The 18,909-nt window shown below is 39.1% G+C and overlaps 1 protein-coding gene across 1 annotated transcript in view; it reads left to right on the plus strand.

Annotated features, from left to right (window-relative positions):
• Positions 1-16,714, plus strand: part of LOC129253036 (modular serine protease-like) — a 38,471-nt gene extending 21,757 nt beyond the window's left edge. Inside the window, exons 2-7 of the mRNA XM_054891263.1 lie at positions 6,823-6,922; positions 6,986-7,470; positions 10,775-10,925; positions 13,031-13,224; positions 14,477-14,609; positions 15,704-16,714. Coding sequence (XP_054747238.1) covers positions 6,823-6,922; positions 6,986-7,470; positions 10,775-10,925; positions 13,031-13,224; positions 14,477-14,609; positions 15,704-16,142 — 1,502 coding nt within the window. The 3' untranslated portion in view covers positions 16,143-16,714. The remainder of the gene's footprint in view (positions 1-6,822; positions 6,923-6,985; positions 7,471-10,774; positions 10,926-13,030; positions 13,225-14,476; positions 14,610-15,703) is intronic.
• Positions 16,715-18,909: the final 2,195 nt, after the last annotated feature.

The following is an 18,909-nucleotide window of genomic DNA, read 5'->3' on the forward strand; positions in this document are numbered from 1 at the left end:
TCTGGCACTCGCGACGTAGCACCCAATCGTCGGTTTGATACCATTATGAGAACTCCAACAGATATCTACAGCCAGCCAAAGATGTTGATGTATGGAGAAGATTGATGGGATTTAGGTTGGCACACTGTCTCAGGCTGTCGAAGAAAGGAGCAGCCAGTGACCTTAATTGTCTAGCTGGCAAACCCGGACATTTATAGATAGAGTGCTCAACAGTCTCCTTCTCCGAAAGGTCCCCACAGCTTCGGCAATGTGTGTTAAATGGTAAACCTAGCTTTTTTGCGTATGTGCCGATCACCAATGACCGGTAAACATAGCTACGAGTTAGGAAATTGAGTGGCGTGGAGTTCTCAGAACTTTCTGCGTTCTATGTTCACTGTAGAGGGGCCAAAGGGTTTTCGAAAGGGAGCTCTATTTCTTCTGTGCTTTCCTGAGAAATACCTTGTGGAATTATTTCTAACAACAGTCAGGGGGATGCCGATGGTTTGACAGAGAGCGGAAAAGATGGTAATCGGTCGGTGCAAGGTCCGAAGATCACGTTGGATGCTGAAGGACGTCTCATTCGAGATCTTGGAGTGCTGCTAGTGCTGCTGTGACGACTTGTGCAACTTTGGACCTTTTGTTTTGTTTTTTTTTTTTGTGGAGGAGGGGAAGCATCAAAAGCCTTTGGCCGAAGCCGTGGTGTGGCACTTTAACCCAACTAAACCCCCCCTCATGTCCTACGGTATGTCCTCCTGGAACTTCAACGTTAAGTAGTACGTCAGGAGGCTGTTGTGAGTATATTATTACTCAATCGTCTGTTATTGTCATTCTGTTCTCTACATTGTGTTAAGGAGCTCTTTCTAGGGACCTACGTGAATATTCCGCGTATTGAAGGTTCTTCATGATATTTGCGGTCACTACACATGTAATTTTCCAGTTTTCTTCGTTTTCGCACATGTGTGGGATAAGATTTGTCTCATTTACATATGTTTTCGCCAAACGCTCCCTCAAGTATATTTCGCTCATTAATAAACCGCGGGCATTGGAACAAGATATACCTCTCCGTTTCTTGTTCTTCGGGGCACTGCTGGCAGTACGGGTCGTTCTCAAGATGGAACCTGTGAAGGTATGCTTTAAAGCAACCGTGTCCAGTCAGCAACTGTGTGATACAAAAATCAATTTCCCCGTGTTTTTGCTCAATCCACCTCGCAATGTTTGGAATCAGTTCAAAGGACCACCTACCTTTCTCGGATTGCTCCCATCGTATCTGCCATTCTTCAATTGTTCGCAGCCACGTTCGACGGTTTCTGCCCAATGGTATTATGTAACCTATACATCTCAACCGCGAGAAGGTCGATAGTCACCATTCCCGTTAGCACATGGATTTCGTCATCTGAGACAGTGCGATAGGCACTGGCTACTCGCAGGGCGCCAAGTCTGTATGTGGCTCGTATGTGATGGAGGTGCGATAGCTTTGTGTTTGCCCAGATTGGAGCTGCGTACAGAATCACTGAGCTTGTGACTGTTAACAGGAGTCTCCGTATACTTGCGCGAGGGCTGCCAATATTACGCATTAGTCTAGTCAACGCGTTATTTATTCTTACGACATTTTCACTGACTGACTCTAAATGATGCTTAAAGGTCATTTTCGAGTCAATGAGTACGCCCAGGTATTTGATATATGGTCTTATGTCATGGTCAGCTGCCGTAATCACTAACTCTTCACGTACCCGTCGTGTTTTCAGTAATACGACTTCAGTTTTTTGAGCTGCAAGTTCTAACTTCACATTTTTAAGCCATCTTCTAATTCTTACAATTGCATCGTTGCATAACGCTTGCAACACGTCCAGATGCTTGGGGGCTAGCTTGCGGAGTTGAACGCATTTTTTATATATAAGGTAACAACAGCGCAGTATTTCTTCGTCCCACCTTTCCATTTCCTGCCGCTAGTGGCTTGACGAGCAATACTCATACAGCTTGTATCGTCCACGGTTGAGCGGCCTTTTCTAAAGCTGTATTGGTTTGAGGAAAGCCCTGTTTGCTTCTCTAGAAACTCTTGCATTCTGTTACATATGATGCGTTCTAGTATTTTGCCGAGTGTATCTAGCATACAGAGTGGACGGTATGACGATGGATGGTCCGGCGGCTTTCCTGGTTTGGGTAGCAGTAACACCCTCTGTTTCTTCCACACTTTTGGGAAAACGCCTTCGTTGAGACATGTGTTGTACAATTTAGCAAAAACCTCGGGTGTTGATTTAATTGCTGCTTTCACAGCTCCATTGGGCAAGCCATCTAAGCCCGGAGCTTTGTTATCCGCAATGCGCTGTACTGTGGAAAGCACTTCTTGTGTGGTGACTTCTGGGATGTTAGCCGCCATCACCCATTGTGTCTGTCGTGGATTTGACTCCAGCTGATATGGAAATAATGTGGAAACCACTACTCGCAATAGGGCTGGGCACGTTGGCTGTGGTCCTCTTGGATTCTTGATAGTTCTCATTACAACCTTATATCCCATTCCCCAGGGGTCGACGTTCACGCTGTCGCAAAGCTCTTTAAAACAGCGATTTTTGCAAGCCTATATAGTGTTTTTAAGTGTAGCTTTACAGGTTTTATGTTATGCTAATAATGCGTCGACGGCTGGTATACAACGAGCTCGCTTCAGCTTTCTGCGCACTCGATTGCAGTCTCCACTTATTTTTGCGATGTGACTATTCCACCAATATACTGCTTTTCTGTGTGGCCTTCCCGATAACCTAGGCATGGTCGCGTCGCAGGCCTTGCTGAGACAGTGGCTTATGACCGCCGTCATGTCTACTGCTTTCATTTCTCCAGCGCTATCTAGAGTTAGGCAAGCGTTCCAGCTCATGTTCAAAACTTCTGGATCAAAAGATTGTCTCTTCCATCCTCTTTGCTGTGTTCTTTGAGGGCGAAAATCGCTATTTTCTACACTCATTAGTATATCGATGGTTATTGACTTATGATCGCTGTACGTGTAGATGGAGCTTACAGTCCATGTTGCGTTGCGCGCTATAGTACTATGGGCGAAGGCGAGATCCACTATAGGCGAGATCCACTATTGAGCATCCTCTTTCGGTTTGAAAAGTGTATTTACCAGGCACATTAAGCAATTCCGAGTCAAATGGTGCCAGGCTTTCCAAAAGTACTCTGCCACGTCTGCTAGTACGCGTACTTCCCCAGGTAGTAGACCAGGCATTGAAATCGCCGGCTATAAGTACTGGATGCTTGCCATGTGCCTCAAATGCCAAGGCTGCCAGCATTCGTTCATATTCTTTTGCGGTAAGGCTCGGTGGAGCATAACAACTGAAGAAATAGATGCCTTTCGTCTTAACCCATGTAAAGCCGTGTTTAGCAGTCATCATTTTGCTCTGCGGCTTAATATGTCCCATTGTCCAAATCGCCGACTTGTTTGAACCATCCGACGTCCAGGAATAACCATCGATGTTTTTGTATTGCTCGGATATAAGTGCAATATCTATTTTGTGCTCTTGCATGGTCTGCTCCAAGAGTTATTGGACAGTTTGACAGTGGATGAGATTGAGCTCTAAAACCCTCATTGGATGGCTTCTCGTCGCGCCTTTTTAGCTAGGAGAATCGACCTTTCGTACCCGGCATGACACCCATCCAATTCGCACACGTTGAACCTCTAACACCTTCTTCGCATATCCGGCTGGGAGGACAATGAAAGCCGTCTGTGTACCGTTGTACACCGTTCTTAGGCTTCTTACCGCCGCTGTATCTGGACGTTTAATATTGCTTGGGCATGAAGCGCGTCACACAATTCTTCTGCAGTGGTTACCTCATCCAGATCTCTGCACTGTACTGTTACAGTGTGAGTTTTAACCGTCACTTTTGCTGCGGGTTTCAGAACATCTTCAATCGCTGTCTGATATTCTGATGTTTTTCCGTACGGTGCCCCTTTAAGCTCTATGATCAATTCCTGTTTAGCTGTTCTACGGATTGCTTTTACATCTTCTCCGAGAGTCTTGAGAGAGTCCGATGTTTTTACCTTACGCAGAATGTGAGCATACGTAGCATTTTCAGACTTGGATATGATTATAGCATCAGGCCTTGTCCTCACCGATTTAGGCGGCTTCTTTTCTTTTCTTGGTTTGACAACCATCCAACCGGCATTTTGGCCTTTAATTGGTGCCTGTACTGCTTTTGTCTGATGAATCGCTGCCGTTGCACACCTTTTTTTTTGCCGCAGGCGATAGTGCGTTCACGACCGGGTTGCCAGTTCCTTGCGTGCTAGGACTGTTTCTTGTTCTCGTCCTTTTAACCGATTGTGTAATTATACCGGAACATTCTTTTCTAATATTGTTAACGTCTGAGGTTTTTGACGTATTCTTTTTTGGAGTTGTCTGCTGTTTCCCACACTCTTCCATCGCCATAATAGCTTCGGTGTGCCTTTTTTATTTCGTGATGCACATTGTGACGGCCTTTGTGTACGCCAGGAGAGAGTCAATAGCTTCTTCTAGACTCATCATTTTTACCTGTAGTGCCTTCTTCTTTTCAGTTGCACATTTTTCTTCTCCAGTGAGTTTTCCGATGCAGCACCCACCCACTGGTGTTTCCATCTCTTTGTTTTTTGCTCCGTCTGAGCCTCTTATATGCCGTGTTGTTGGCGTTATCACGCTGCTTTGGGGCGTTACGTCTTCGGCCTTTATTAGTTCTCTGGCACTTGGGGCATCCCTTTCATTTCCTCAGCAGTAACTATTAGAGGATTGCTGCGTACCGATTGCGCCTCCTGCGAGGATCTCCGAATAACCGAGCTCCTCCTAAAGGCTTCGATGCCACCTTCTGTTTTTATTTCTTCGTTTTTATTTGTAGGTTTAAAATGTTTTTCCATGCTGTAAGGGTCCCAACTCACGACCGCTATCTCCGCTAGTATACGTAGCTTCCGTAAGTCCTATGGTTATCTAAGAGTTCAGGGAGGCCATGCGAGGGTTGACACTGCCCTTTATGGGGTACAGTGTTCAGAGCCAGACTTCAGACCGGAACTAATGGGGAGTCATCTCAACCCAACCTACGTGGCCACTAAAGGTGGCGACAGGCATTGAACGTATCGTGAGACTTGCCAAGTTTTAGTAGGTCGGAGAGGCAGCGAACCCTTCTGTGAGCCGTTTCAGTTGGATTCGACTCCACTTACTAAGATCACAGAGATTCAATACCCCAGCCCAATCGCAATCTGCTTCAATTCCAGTATGCCATAATCAGGATCTTACTGGAGTCAATCCTGATGACTCGCAAGCCTCTCCACATCATTAAAAGGACAGCCGCTCCTAACATGGAGAACAGACGCTGACCAGGTAGCCGCCCACTGTGGGTCAGTCGCTCCTGGATTTTTCTATTATTCACCATGCGGTGATAGGGACACTTTTTTTTTGTTTTTTTCTTTCCTCTTTTCTTTTTTTTTATTGAGGGCGGTGTCGAATCTCTTTTAACACAGGGACTTTATCGAGATAGCATTTTATACAGGCGTTCTCTTATGCCGCGCTCTCCGTTTCTGACGCTTAGTGTAGGAGCAGACTCTGAGGGGTTCTGTTCCTCGTGGTACTGAGATAAAGTCTTGGTCAGACCTTGCACCCGCGGACACTACCAGTTGAGCTCCCCTACTCAGGGACTGGTCACCCTGGATTTTAGTCGCCTTTTACGACAAGCATACCTTACCTTGGGCAAATTCTAACCCCTGACCCGCTGGGGTCGCAACTTTGGACTTGGCGTTGTCGTGAAGGAGTATGGTTTGACCATGTCGATCAGGTATTTTCAGTCCAATAGCCTCATTCACGCGGTGTAGCTGGGCAATGTAGAGCTCCTTGTTGACCGTGATTTTCTTTTCGAGCATTTCATAGTGCACCATACCCTCCCAGTCTCACCAAACACACAGCATGATCTTCTTTGGATGAAGATCCAACTTGACTCTCGACTTTGGCGTATTTCCTGGAGCCACCCATTCCTTTCTTTGCTTCATGTTGAAGTACGAGTATAGGCACCATTTCTTATCTTTCTTGACGATTCGGTACAAAAGCGCTGTTTATGACTGCGTGTTGTTCGATGGCGGGCGAGATGCTGAGAAAAAATTTCTTTGTTTTTTCATTGAGCTCGTGAGGAACCCAGGTTCTCAATTTTTCCGTAAATCGCATTGAATGAAGGGGATTGAGAATTGACTAGTTTGACGACCGTTCTCCTTCAAAAGTGATTTATACATTCTTCATTGAATTCAGAAGGTCCTCCGTTGCGGGACGAGTCAAAGTTGCCATTTCCGTACTGTGAACTCGTCTATCACGCCTTCGCCATACACGTCGCAATGTCCCAGACTGCTTCGACAGCTTTTTGACCTCGATGAAAAGCGATGAAAAGCAACGAAAAGCAGATGTCGAAAATCTTAATTTTTGCCTGTTGGGTATTCAATTTCTAAGCCTCAAAACTAACAAAAAAAAAATAAATAACTCAAAAATACAATTAACATAGTTTTGTAGAGCAGAAAGAGTTCCATCGAATGAATACTTACCCTTTGCCAAACAGCAAACAAATCGTTGTAAAATAAAAGAAAATAGAAATTTGCTACGAGCTTATACTCGTACTATCGTACATACCTATATTTGCACAAATTTTGTCATCGCAGGTTTAATATCTGAATAGAGGTTTAATTCCAAAATTTAAATAAATATTGTTTGTGCAAAAACGTCATAAACAGAGAATGTATATTACATTAAACATTGCATTAATTAAAGACTTTAAGAGTTAGTCTTTAGGGGATTTTTTTCTTATAATTTTTATATTTATAATATAATTAATACTATTTTCCTCTAATAATTTAAGATGAGGGTTACTTCTCGTGCAATAATGGCGACGTAGTACGCGATTGTAGCGATTGTAGCGATGGTTCGGATGAATGGAAGCGGAATTGCAATACTAACAGGTGAAAACTTAATTTGCAACTAGCCGGAGGTTTACATAATAAATTAATTGATTTATTTTGCAGAAATCCCAATGAATTATCTTGTAAAAGTGGTGAATTTATCGCACAGGAATTATTTTGTGATGGCAAAGCGCATTGTGCCGACGACTCTGATGAAACTGAAGCGTATTGCTCGTTGAAAAAATGCAAACCCACACAATCCCCTTGCAGATATGGCGCGTGCATTGATACAAATAAATTTTGTAACGGAAAAATTGATTGCATTGATAAGTCGGATGAGAATGAATTTTTCGCTAAGTGCCCGCACCACAATTCATCATCAGAAGTCACGGATGAACCACCCACCAGCCCTTGCAACATTCTAGATGATCCAAATCTCGAAATATATAATGAAAACGAACAAGTTTATTCAAAACCCGGTTACTTTGACAGTGAAACTCGAATCATTTTAACATGCAAAAATAATTACACAATAGCAGCCAATACACCGGAAGTGGGGCGCATTTGCGGTCAACAGGGTTGGAATGATGTGATACCGAAGTGTTTTAGTGAGTATCGGCAAAGAATGTACAAGTAAGATAAGTATGCAACTGAAGTTAAAACAAAATTTAGAAGAAATTCGTGTTTTGCGCGGTGAAAAACAAAAGTTTTTTCAGGCTAATGAACATTGACTGGAATTTTATAGATTGATCAAATTTTAAGTATCTATACGAGGTCTGTTACAAAAGTATCCGACTTTGTTTTTTATTTCTAACATCTGACAAATTTGAATTACGCGCGCTTGCATAAGCAGACCTGTAACGTTCCTGCACATGTGTGAATTTTTTCCCGTCTGTCCCTAGCGTCAGTTGCTGTCAAGCAGTGTGAACGGAGCATGGTATTTAGTGCTCCCCCTTTTGCCCCGATTTTAATCCGGTTTTCGCAGAAATTACAAGATGCAACGCCTTTACAAGCCACTCCGCACCACACCATTACGGAGGCTGGATGGTGGCCACGCTGAACCCTTGGAACAACATTTTTTGAGTCTTTAGAAGTTTTTGCGTTTTTAGTCTTTTGATTATTAAAAACTTCTTCAACAGTGACAATTTTCTCATTTCATGGCCGTTGATGCGTGTCACCCAAGAAGCTGCACGCATCTGTCGAGTCCAATTTTCTTTAAATGTTTTGACAAAATACCACCAGTTGAGCCACGGAAGGCTTTCATGTGGAAATCATCTCTAATTAGTCTTGACATGGACCTCGCTCGCGAAATATTTCTGGAAGTCTATCTTCGGTATAGCCATCAGAGCCGTGTTCAATTTTTCTATTACTTCCTTTCAGCTGTTAAAAGGTTTCCCTCGATTAAAGAGAAAATAACCGCAGGGAGCCATATAAGTAGAATTCGATGGCTGTTGGATGGTATTCGCTTCGTTTCTGGTGCAAAATCCATGAGTTGTATTCCCACAAATCGTTTTTTTTGTTGGCGAATTGTTTCACGTAAACGTCTTAAATAGTCTTTATTAACTGTGTGAAGTTCTGGCAAAAATTTCCAGTGCCGCTTTACAGCAGACAAAGCAATTGCGACAAAAGCGGCGAGAGCGACAGCTCTCGTGTGAGTTTTCAGCGATATTTTCGTAATCTAAATATATTATTTTTTGTTCCATCTTGGCACAAATAAAGAAATAAATAATCGAAATTCCAAAGTACGTTGCACGCGAAGTTTTAAAATTCAGCTTATTTCGAATACTCCTGCTGGCAAAACACGTCTAGTGTCAAATGCTGAAATTTGGTAAAGATGCTCTACTAAGGATGCATAAAGAGGAAATATTGAAGGACTATCATGTTATACTGTTTCAAAATTTTTGATATTTTGGTGTGTTGTGTTTTTTCAATTGCCATTTTAAGCCAAATTATTGTCGGTCTAAGGGCTGCTTTTTCAATTCACCCCTAACTTTGCAAGACACTTTATCGCATTCGTAAGCGCATTTTTATTTTCTCAATCGCTTATTAAACTCTCGGCCCGATACATTTAAAGGTCGGTTGATATTCCCTTAAACATTTTGCTTAACAAGGTTTTTCTGTACGCCGTATGGCGTCAATAGTGCCTTGAATATTGTAATAAATCGATTGTTAAGCGCACTGAATGGCAAGTTGGAACTCTCACAATGGTTGATGTTTAGCTGATTAATTTTTGGAAACGTAAGTTTAGTCAGCATGGCTCAATAGCGCCCGCCATTATTTGTAACTGCTGTTCCTTCCTCATTTCGAAATAAGGAGCGTTAATGCTGCCAGTGCTCTATGAACTTCGCGTACAGATTTTTTATTTTTTCTGTTTTCAAAGTAAATTTCTTGCCAAACCTCATGCAGTTAAAAAACAGTCGATACAAATGCCCATAAAAAGAAAATATTTGTGGCAACCAAACCAAATCACATGAAAAAATAATAATTACAAAAATAAAAATAATAATTAATCGGTTTACTCATGTTCTTAGAAAAAAATGTATTCATAAGCGCCGCTGCAGACAACCCACTATGGAGAGGACAATAAGGCGACGCCGATCGTGGCACCGCTACTTTGCCCTTAGCGAATTTGACAATGTCTGCTGATTTTCGTTACGCGACACTGGTGCAATTGGTGATCAGCGTGACCAGATTACCATTTTTGTAACTTGATTTAGCATTGCGTTTTTTGTTCTTTTGCTCCGGGTGCTAAAATTTTAGTTCTTTCTTCCTAACATTTTTCTAGTCTCTTTTAATTAAAATGTGATGTTTATAATTATGTAAAATATATATATTTTTTTAATTAGTTCAATAATTTATTCAGGTCAACTTAGCTTTACTTTCTTTATCATCTGGACACAATTTCGGCGATTGCGATTGCGATTGTTGTTGGTGTTTATTGTGTGTCACATTTCTTCGCTTTATTTACATTTTTTCCAAGTTTGTTCTTCACCTTCGAGCAGTCAAATTTCCCTCTCGCAAGTGCCGTGTTGCCTAGTTTTGGATACAAAAAACACTAAAATGTCCATTTAAAGAGTAGAAAATACCAAATTTTTATTGGCCCAAGACCATATTTTTGCTATATTTTAGGTTATGTAATAAGATATGGCACGCCTTTCTCAAAAAGGTGGTTATGATTTCTTCAGTATTACCTGGTATTTTTTTACTATGAATACACTTATACGGCCTTAATTCGTATTCTGTAAATTCAAAGGCTTTTTAAAATTTATAGAAAGATTTTAAATGTTAAGAAGCGTTGGAAGAAGAATATGTGTATTCAATATTCTTCGTAACCTCAAAAGAAGCAAAGATTTGGACCTATAAAACATCAAATTTTATAAGAATTAACAATTGTTCAAATCCTACTTTACTTCGCCAAGCAATCGCTTCTTTGGCAAATCAACTCACAAATACAATTTTATAAGTTCTCTGGATGCACACATATATAAATATATATACATACATATGTTTGCAAATGACGGTTCGGTGTGTTCTGTGCGTTGTTGTCCAACAGCGAAGATTCTGTTACAGCTACATTCTCTGCTAATAAAGACGGCAAGCTGTTAACGAACATATAAATATGGTTATACCAGAGAATGTTAATGCATTAAAATCGAACGGATTTCTTACTTCGTGTTTTGTGAACCACCTTGCAATGGAGATTAGAAGTTACACGATCATTTCAGTTTTTACTTTTCTTCGCTGTGGTGTTATTCCACTGTCTATTATTTATTTGCTCTTTAACTAATTATTTTGCTATTTAAATAAATATTTTGATTAATACGGCTAGGATAAGTTATTGTCATTTCATAACCGTAAATTAATTACACATGTGTACATGTACTGAAACATTAAATTTACTCTCTCTTTCAGAATTTTGTAATGCAGAATTACTACATAGAAGTAATTCAACGACTGTCAATTGCCTTTATGGGAATATGAAGGTAGATTGCAAGGATATAAAACCTCGTACGGAAGTGATAGTCACGTGTGCCGATAGTTACCAAATGCCTGACAGCTTAAGGTTCGGGTGATACTTTTGTTATTATTCTACTTTTAAATGCCGCAGCGAGTTTTAAATGAGATAACAAGGCGAGTAATGAGATCGAACGTCTTTCCTCAGGAAATTCGAAAATTAATCGGCCACTTTTGCTGTATATGTACATATCTCTATGGCTGGGTGCAATCACGAGCATATGTACAGTTACTTACAAAATTCAAGCTGATTGGAAATAAAACTTCACACATGTCTGAGTATGGAGTGGGCAAATGTTATTGTAATTATTATTATTATGATTTTTTTTTGGTGAAAATTGAGTAGACACTTTAATAAAATATCGCGCAATTATAATCATGCAAAAAAAGAAGGAAATTAGTATTCTGCAGAGCCAACTCCTTGCGGCTTGCATTCGTGGTTACTTGGACTAAATTTATTTTTTATTACTCGTTTCAAAGTATTCGCCATCTCGACTTCAATTCTACTTTAAAATTTTCTATATGAGATCTACGTTATTGTTGCTGCATACACGGGCAGAGAATGATGCTGCGGTGAGCATTTTTGTTAAATCTGCGAACAGCCAGTTGTCGCTGGAAGCCAAATCTGGCGCATACGTTGGATGTGGCAGCAATTCGAAGTTCAATTTATGTAGTTTTGCCATTGTTTTGACTCGCTTAGAATCATCAACAGTGAGCAAACGCAGCGCCCAGAACAGAAAAATCGGTGGATACAGAGAACAGAGTAGATATTCAATGAACCAGATAACAATTCATGGTATTACAGGTTGACTGAAAAGTATTTAAAACAAAAATTACAGAATGTGGATTTTAATGAAATGCATTGTTTTTATTCAATATAATTTCCCTCAACTTGAATATAATATATTTCGTCCCCTTAGTATAACAATAGCCTATGTGCTCATAGGCTATTATTTTTTTATTGAATTTTTGGATTCTCCATCGTCGATTTTATATGTGGTCAAAATTTTGTCAAATTCTAGTTCCACAAAGTGGGTCAAAACGTCAGTCAAAAAATAATAAATATTTACAGACATAACGAGATTTGAGTGAGAGCTACTTTCGACAAAAAGTTTGAAATTCATTTTCTCAAAACATCAAAAAATTTATAGGCTATTTTAATACTAAGGGGACGATTTATTCCAACCATTCTCCTATAATATTACATCATCTCTGTAATCAGTTTGCGGAAGATTTCGAAAATACTGCTCCCCTGATTTTGTTCGATTGAATGTGAAAACAATTGTTCGATACTCAATTCTTCATGAATCATATTTTTTCTCAAATTCAAGATGAGGTATTAAAATGGCGTCTAATTTTGGTTACTCTACCGATTAATAGGTGTCGCTTTTGATACTTTTCAAACAAACTGTAACCTCGAAATGAGGCAAAATTTGCGGCAAGTAAGTTGGCGCTACTTCTTTATTTAATCAAAATTATGGCAGGTTGCGAGCCTTATGTAAAAGCATATGTACGTATGGAAAGGGTCTTTCAAAAGTGACGTTTAGATGTCGGTAGTGAATAATTCCTATACGTTGCCTATTGTGTATGTCATCTTCGACACTTAGCGAGCGCACAGATGTAGAATTTTGCACGATAGAACAATGCGAATTTTCATCTGTAAGTTGTGTGAAGAAAAACAGGTGCAAAAAAAAAAAAAAAAAAATAATAATAATAATTGGCGCATACACTTCTCTCAGAACAACACATCCCAAAATTTGTGATGTTTTCGTTACAAATAATCGTCCGAATGAGTCGAGAATTCAAAGGTTGGTGAACAAATTTCAAGAAACTGGTTTTGTCGATAATTGAAACAGGACTGACAGACCATAAACTATGTGTTCTGTAGAGAATATTGCTGCTGTAGCGCAAAGTGTTCAACTACCTGCGACATCTCAAGAGCCACTTTCTGAATAAAAATATTGCAGTAAAACTTGAAAGAATCTAAATTTGTTTATATTTTATTTTAAAACAACACCTAGGCGCATCGTGTGAAATATCCTTTACTTGTCATGTTTTTTCTTCATATTCTGTTGGATAAAACCCGTAGATGTAGATGTTTATTGAGCAAGTGCTTTTATCTGTATTTGTGTATGCTTTTGTTTTTATTCATAGTCGAAATGGCTTCTATTATATGGGGTGTACAGACGACTCTACATGGGATAGGCCAAAGATCAATTGTGAGCCTATTTGTGGGGAAAGTGAAATTGAGCCTACAGCCTCCAATGCTCCATGGTTTGTTCGTATCAAAGCTCAATCGTACGATGTATGTGGAGGCACCATAATTTCACCAAATCTTGTGATAACGGGTAAGTGAACTGTTTTATTTTTTAATCTGCTCCTAAGCAGATGAACTGCCGATACTAATAAGGCGAAGTAAAAATTCTCTGTTGTTTCCGTTAGTTGTTTATAGTGATACTTACATATCACACGGTATACGAGCATACATACATTCACTTATAACATATCGGATCATACCAGTGAAGATAGATTACAGGGTTTGGGGATCCGAACAAAAATTGTGAATGCCACTTCCGCTGCCACGTCAACGACGATTCGGCAACAGAATTCTGCCCGCTCATTTTGCGCGTATTTTATGCTCATCCGATCAGCTTTTGCTCAGACGGCAACGAAGTAACATACAAGTTCGTTGTTGATTTTTTCGTATATCACCAACACAATCTCGAGTCGTGACTATTAAATAACGAGACTGGCACTGCCCTTTTTTTATTTTTGGTGCATTAGGAAGGGTTCAAAGCGCCTTCGCACTTACATGCGACCGTGTGGTGTGCTCTGAGTGGTGTGACCACTAAACCAGTCCCCCCTCTCCTTCTGGGGATAGGACTGGCGCCAGTTAACAGCTCTTAGCCTTAACTATTCACTCCTGAGCTTCTCCTTGGGAGGGTGTTGACCCTATTAATAACGAGGCTGCATCCTCTCTTGCTCTTGCGTCCGCTACTTTGTTCCCAGCTATACCCCTGTGTTCTAGGACACAAAGGAGTCGGATGCGAATGTGCGTTCCAAACAGATTCGGTTTCTTATTACACTCACGGATCAGTGAGGACTTTATCTCACAGGATGGCAGAGTCTTGAGTGCCGCCTGACTGTCGCGCAGAAAGGCAATTCAATCATTCCGGAAAAGGATTTCGAAGGTGATGAATTAAGAAAATATGTATGTGTGAAATGAAAATAAAATGTATCGAACCGTCAGTCTTGTTTCCTCTGTAGCCAAATTTCGTGTTTGTATCTATATTTTAAATAAACATAAAAATTTTTAACATGAACTCACAATTTAACAAAACAATAAAGGAAAAAAAATGATAATAATTAATAATAATTATAACACTTAGAAAATAATATAATGTACCATAATCTGAAGCAAAATTGAATGTTTATCTAGCATTGGTTAGAGAACAAAGAATTCCAATACTACTTTAAAAATAATTACTTATTGTTTAAATTTAATAGTTTGTAATTTAAAAAGGGAAATAAAAAAAAAACATGAAATGTATTTATGAATTATGAACTACATTGAAATATTTGTTTTTGGTCCTATTACAGCATATCATTGCCTCCTTGATGAAAGTAGTGAAGCTCTTGAAGCTAATTCTATTGAAGTAATGGCCGCTAAAGAGTTTACAAACAACAGCATTCATACAATTACTATAAAGGTGGATCGAATATATGCTAATAGGTATGAATTAAATTTATAAAAATCCAGCTGTTACAAATGCATCACACCTTCTCGTATCAAGCCTGTAAAATAGTTCATAATAAAACTAACAAACAAAGTAAAAAAGTGTAGGTGAACCACGCAATAACAAATCAGCAGATTTAGAAATCAAAACCGTTAACTATTCATTTATTCTTTCTTTGTGTTTCCTTGTGTTTTCCACATTTCAGTATTGGGGTGGGGAATAAGTTTGTAGCGTTTTTATACGTTAATTTTCTTACAACGATTTGTTTGCTGTTTGGCAAAGTATTCATGCAATAAAACTCTTTCTGCTCTACAAAACTATTTTAATTGTATTGTTGAGTTATTTATTTTTTTACTAGTTTTGAGGCCTGGAATTGGAATATCCGAGGAATGCTTTCTGAATGCGATGAAGAACGTCTAAATCACATTTGGAGGAGAACGGTCGCCAAACCAGTCGTAAATTGGCGGAAAAAAGAACTGCGATCGTAAAACGATTCTCAATCCCCTTCATTCAATGTGACTTACTTAAAAATTGGGAGCCTGGGTGCCTCACGAGCTCAACGAAAAAACAAATTGTTTCTCAGCATCTCGCCCGCCATCGAACAACACGCGGTCATAAACAGCGCTTTTGTACCGAAACGTCATGGGAGATGAGAAATGGTGCCTATACTCGTACTTCACTATGAACCAAAGAAAGGAAGTGGGAAGAGGTTATAAACAGCAACTTATTGATTCAATTATTGTCTTTTGTTTAAATAAAAATCTTGGGTAAAAACGCTACAAATTTATTCCTCAACCTAATAATTTTTCACATTTCAATGTTAAGTGTCGTATTTGGCATACCAAATAGAAATAATCTAAATTGTTTGATATTTTATTTTAAAATAACATCTAGACACGTCTTTTGAACGACACTTTATAAGGCAAGTATGCTTTCCTAACTGGTTAAGAAGATGATGAGATCTACAGTTTTTCTTATAACACCTTTAAATAAATTTAAATTTTTATATACAAACACATAAACATATAAATATATTTTATAACTCACTCCTTTTCTACCTCTCTCTCTCTTTCTCTCTCTCTTTATGTAGATCTAGCGATGTTGCCCTGCTTAAATTAGCCAACCCATTTACTTTGAGTAAAAACATCAGACCAATATGTGTTCCGTGGGATTTTGCTTATAGTAGAGGTTTTGTGAATAAGTGGCCAGTAATAAGAGAAGATGTTGGTGTTATAAAATTTAGCGAAACCAGGGTAAGCATTGTCTCCCAATGCAATGCCAGTTTGACAGACGACCAATTTTGTGTACGCCCAACCTTTAGGCGGGGGCAGCTTTGTCAAGGTGACAGTGGTGCCGGAGTAATTACTAAATACAGGGGTAAACACTATTTAGTTGGCGTTATCAGTTTTAAGCCCAATCTTTCTTTCACCTGCACAAGAGAATCTGTGGTTGCCGTTAGTTTCACGAAGATAAAAAAAATGTTTGAATGGGTGATTGATAGCGAAAAGGAAAAAAAATTATATTATTAATGCTTTTTAAAATATAAGTATTTTTAATGTGAGTAATTGAAAATCATGATGTTAAGTAATAATTATACTATAGATTGCAACTGGAAAATGTTACTAATGTACATTTGCATGCAATTGCAAGGTGGTGCAAAGTAATCGCCCTCTTAGAACATTTATAACTTTTGTAAAAGGTGTCGTAACTCACTTGCATATATTTGACACTTCTGAACTAACGGGTGCTGTATACCAACACACAAGCTATTGGGTGCGTAAATGCTAAAATAAAGATTCTCATCACACAAAATCATTTCTTTTAATAGAAAAGTATTCAAAAACAAACGTATTCAAAAACAACTCTCGCAGATTCAAATAAAAATCACTAAAGCTAAAAACTAAAAGTTAATCCTACGAGTATTAACAGCTACGGCCATACGTTCAACAGACATTCTGCCAAGGTTATGTCCATCAACTTTGGGTATCATATTGCCAAATGCACTGGACGTGAGAAACCTGCTAAGGCACGTGCCGGAAAGTTTAAGTTAAGAATTATGTGTTAGCTTTAACTTAGTTCTAATTGGAATTTAATAAAATTATGAATAAAATGATGATGGTGATGGTGATGATAATGAAATATCTGCATATAAAGGGTGGTTAAGTTTCAAGGGCCGGTGCTGATTTTGAATAAATACAATTTTTCTAGGAAATTATTATCACTTCTCTTCATTGTGATAATACTGGTATGGTTCAATTACTTATGGAACAAAATATTGGCCAAATGGCCGCCTCGGCCTCGGCGGCACACCTCCATCCGATGGTCCAAGTTTTCGATGACGCTGAGGCATAATTTAGGTTCTATGCCGTTAATGTGCCGAATTATCTCATCCGTTAGCTCTTGAATTGTTGCTGGCTTATCGAAGTACACCTTTTCTTTCAAATAACCTCAAAGAAAGAAGTCCAACGGTGTCAAATCACAAGATCTTGGCGCCCAATTGACATCACCGCGCCGTTAGATTACTCGGCCATCAAATCTTTCGCGCAAAAGAGCCATTGTTTCGTTAGCTGTGTGACGTTTAGGTGTGGTTCACATTCAACATCGGCCCTTGAAATTTAACCACCCTTTGTGTGGAGTATAATTTTAAGCAAATAGCTGGCATCGCTGGTGTCGCTCTCATCAAGCTGAGATTCGGACATTTGGCTACATTTGCGGATGAAGCAGGTTTAGATGAATTTCATTAGAACAGATTAGAATTAGAATTAGAAGAGAATTCGAATTTCACTAGAATGAACTTAGTGTTTTTCGTTCAAGTGGGCCTTTGCATGACTACCCATATTACCTAACCTTATCTAGCTAATTGAAAGGTGCTGCTCTCAGTACTTTTCAACCAATCTGTAACATAGTTTTTAGTATTCTTCATATGCGATAACCTTTCAATAAATCAGGTCTAATCACTGTTCAAGATAACAAATTCCGCGAACTATTCCGTAGCGGTTAAAACTCATAAGCCAAAAAAATACATACATAACTAAGATCCAAAAGTGGCGCAAGAAATATGGTAACACTTCTGTGTTTGCTTGCCAATCAATCTCCGGTAAAATCACTTGGCAATTGCAAAAATTTCGTACTGATTGATTGGCGGCCATAATATGTATATATATTTATGATGACACACACATACATAAATATGACACATACATACATATGCATACATATCTATATTTTATAAAAGATCACAATTATTAGCATTGGCTCTCTTCTCAGTGCGTTTATTCGTTCGTAAGGTTTGAAGCAGATGCTCAGTTCAGTCTTTATTTTTTTTCGCCCGTGAGAAGTATTGATATATCTATACTCATATTATAAAGAGGAAAACTTTGTTTGTTTGTTTGTTTGTTTGTAACGAATAGGCTCAAAAACTACTAGACCGATTTTAAAAATTCTTTCACCATTCGAAAACTACATTATCCAAGAGTAACATGGATTACATTTTATTTTGGGAAAAATAGGGTTCCGTAAGATATTTGGATTTTTCGGACACAAACTGAAAAATATCTTATATATAAAATAAAGTCAACTTTTTGTGTGTGTTCGCTAACCGGCCGTGTCTGCACCGAATTAAACCAAACTTACACACATTGCTAAGAAGGTATTGAAGATGGTTTCCGTATAGTTTGGATACCTATTGGTGGATAGGGCTCGAGATATAGGTCAAAACGTGGACCCGGGTAACCTTTGGTTGTGTATGTACAATATGGGTATCAAATGAAAGCTGTTGATAAGTGCTTTAATACGGGGTAATTTTCATACCTATTGATGACTAGGGTCTCGAAATATATGCCAAAACGTGGACCCGCCGTGTCTTTGAACCGAATTAAACCAAACTTACACACATTACTAAGTAGGTATTGAAGATGATTTCTGTATAGTTTGAATACCTATTGGTAGATAGGGTTTCGAGATATAGGTCAAAACGTGGACCCGGGTAACCTTCGGACGTGTATGTACAATATAGGTATCAAATGGAAGCTGTTGGTGAATGCTTTAGTTCAGAGTATTTTTCATGCCGCTCCGTGACTAGGGTCTCGAGATAGAGACCAAAACGTGGACCCTAGAATGTGTTTGTACAATATGGATATCAAATTGAAGCTGTTGGTGAATGCTTTAGTACAGAGTATTTTTCATGCCGCTCCGTGACTGGGGTCTCGAGATATAGGTCAAAACGTGGACCCGGGTAACCTTTGGTTGTGTATGTACAATATGGGTATCAAATGAAAGCTGTTGATAAGTGCTTTA

The sequence above is a fragment of the Anastrepha obliqua genome, chromosome 1 (genome assembly GCF_027943255.1).
Source record: "Anastrepha obliqua isolate idAnaObli1 chromosome 1, idAnaObli1_1.0, whole genome shotgun sequence".
Classification (NCBI taxonomy): domain Eukaryota; kingdom Metazoa; phylum Arthropoda; class Insecta; order Diptera; family Tephritidae; genus Anastrepha; species Anastrepha obliqua.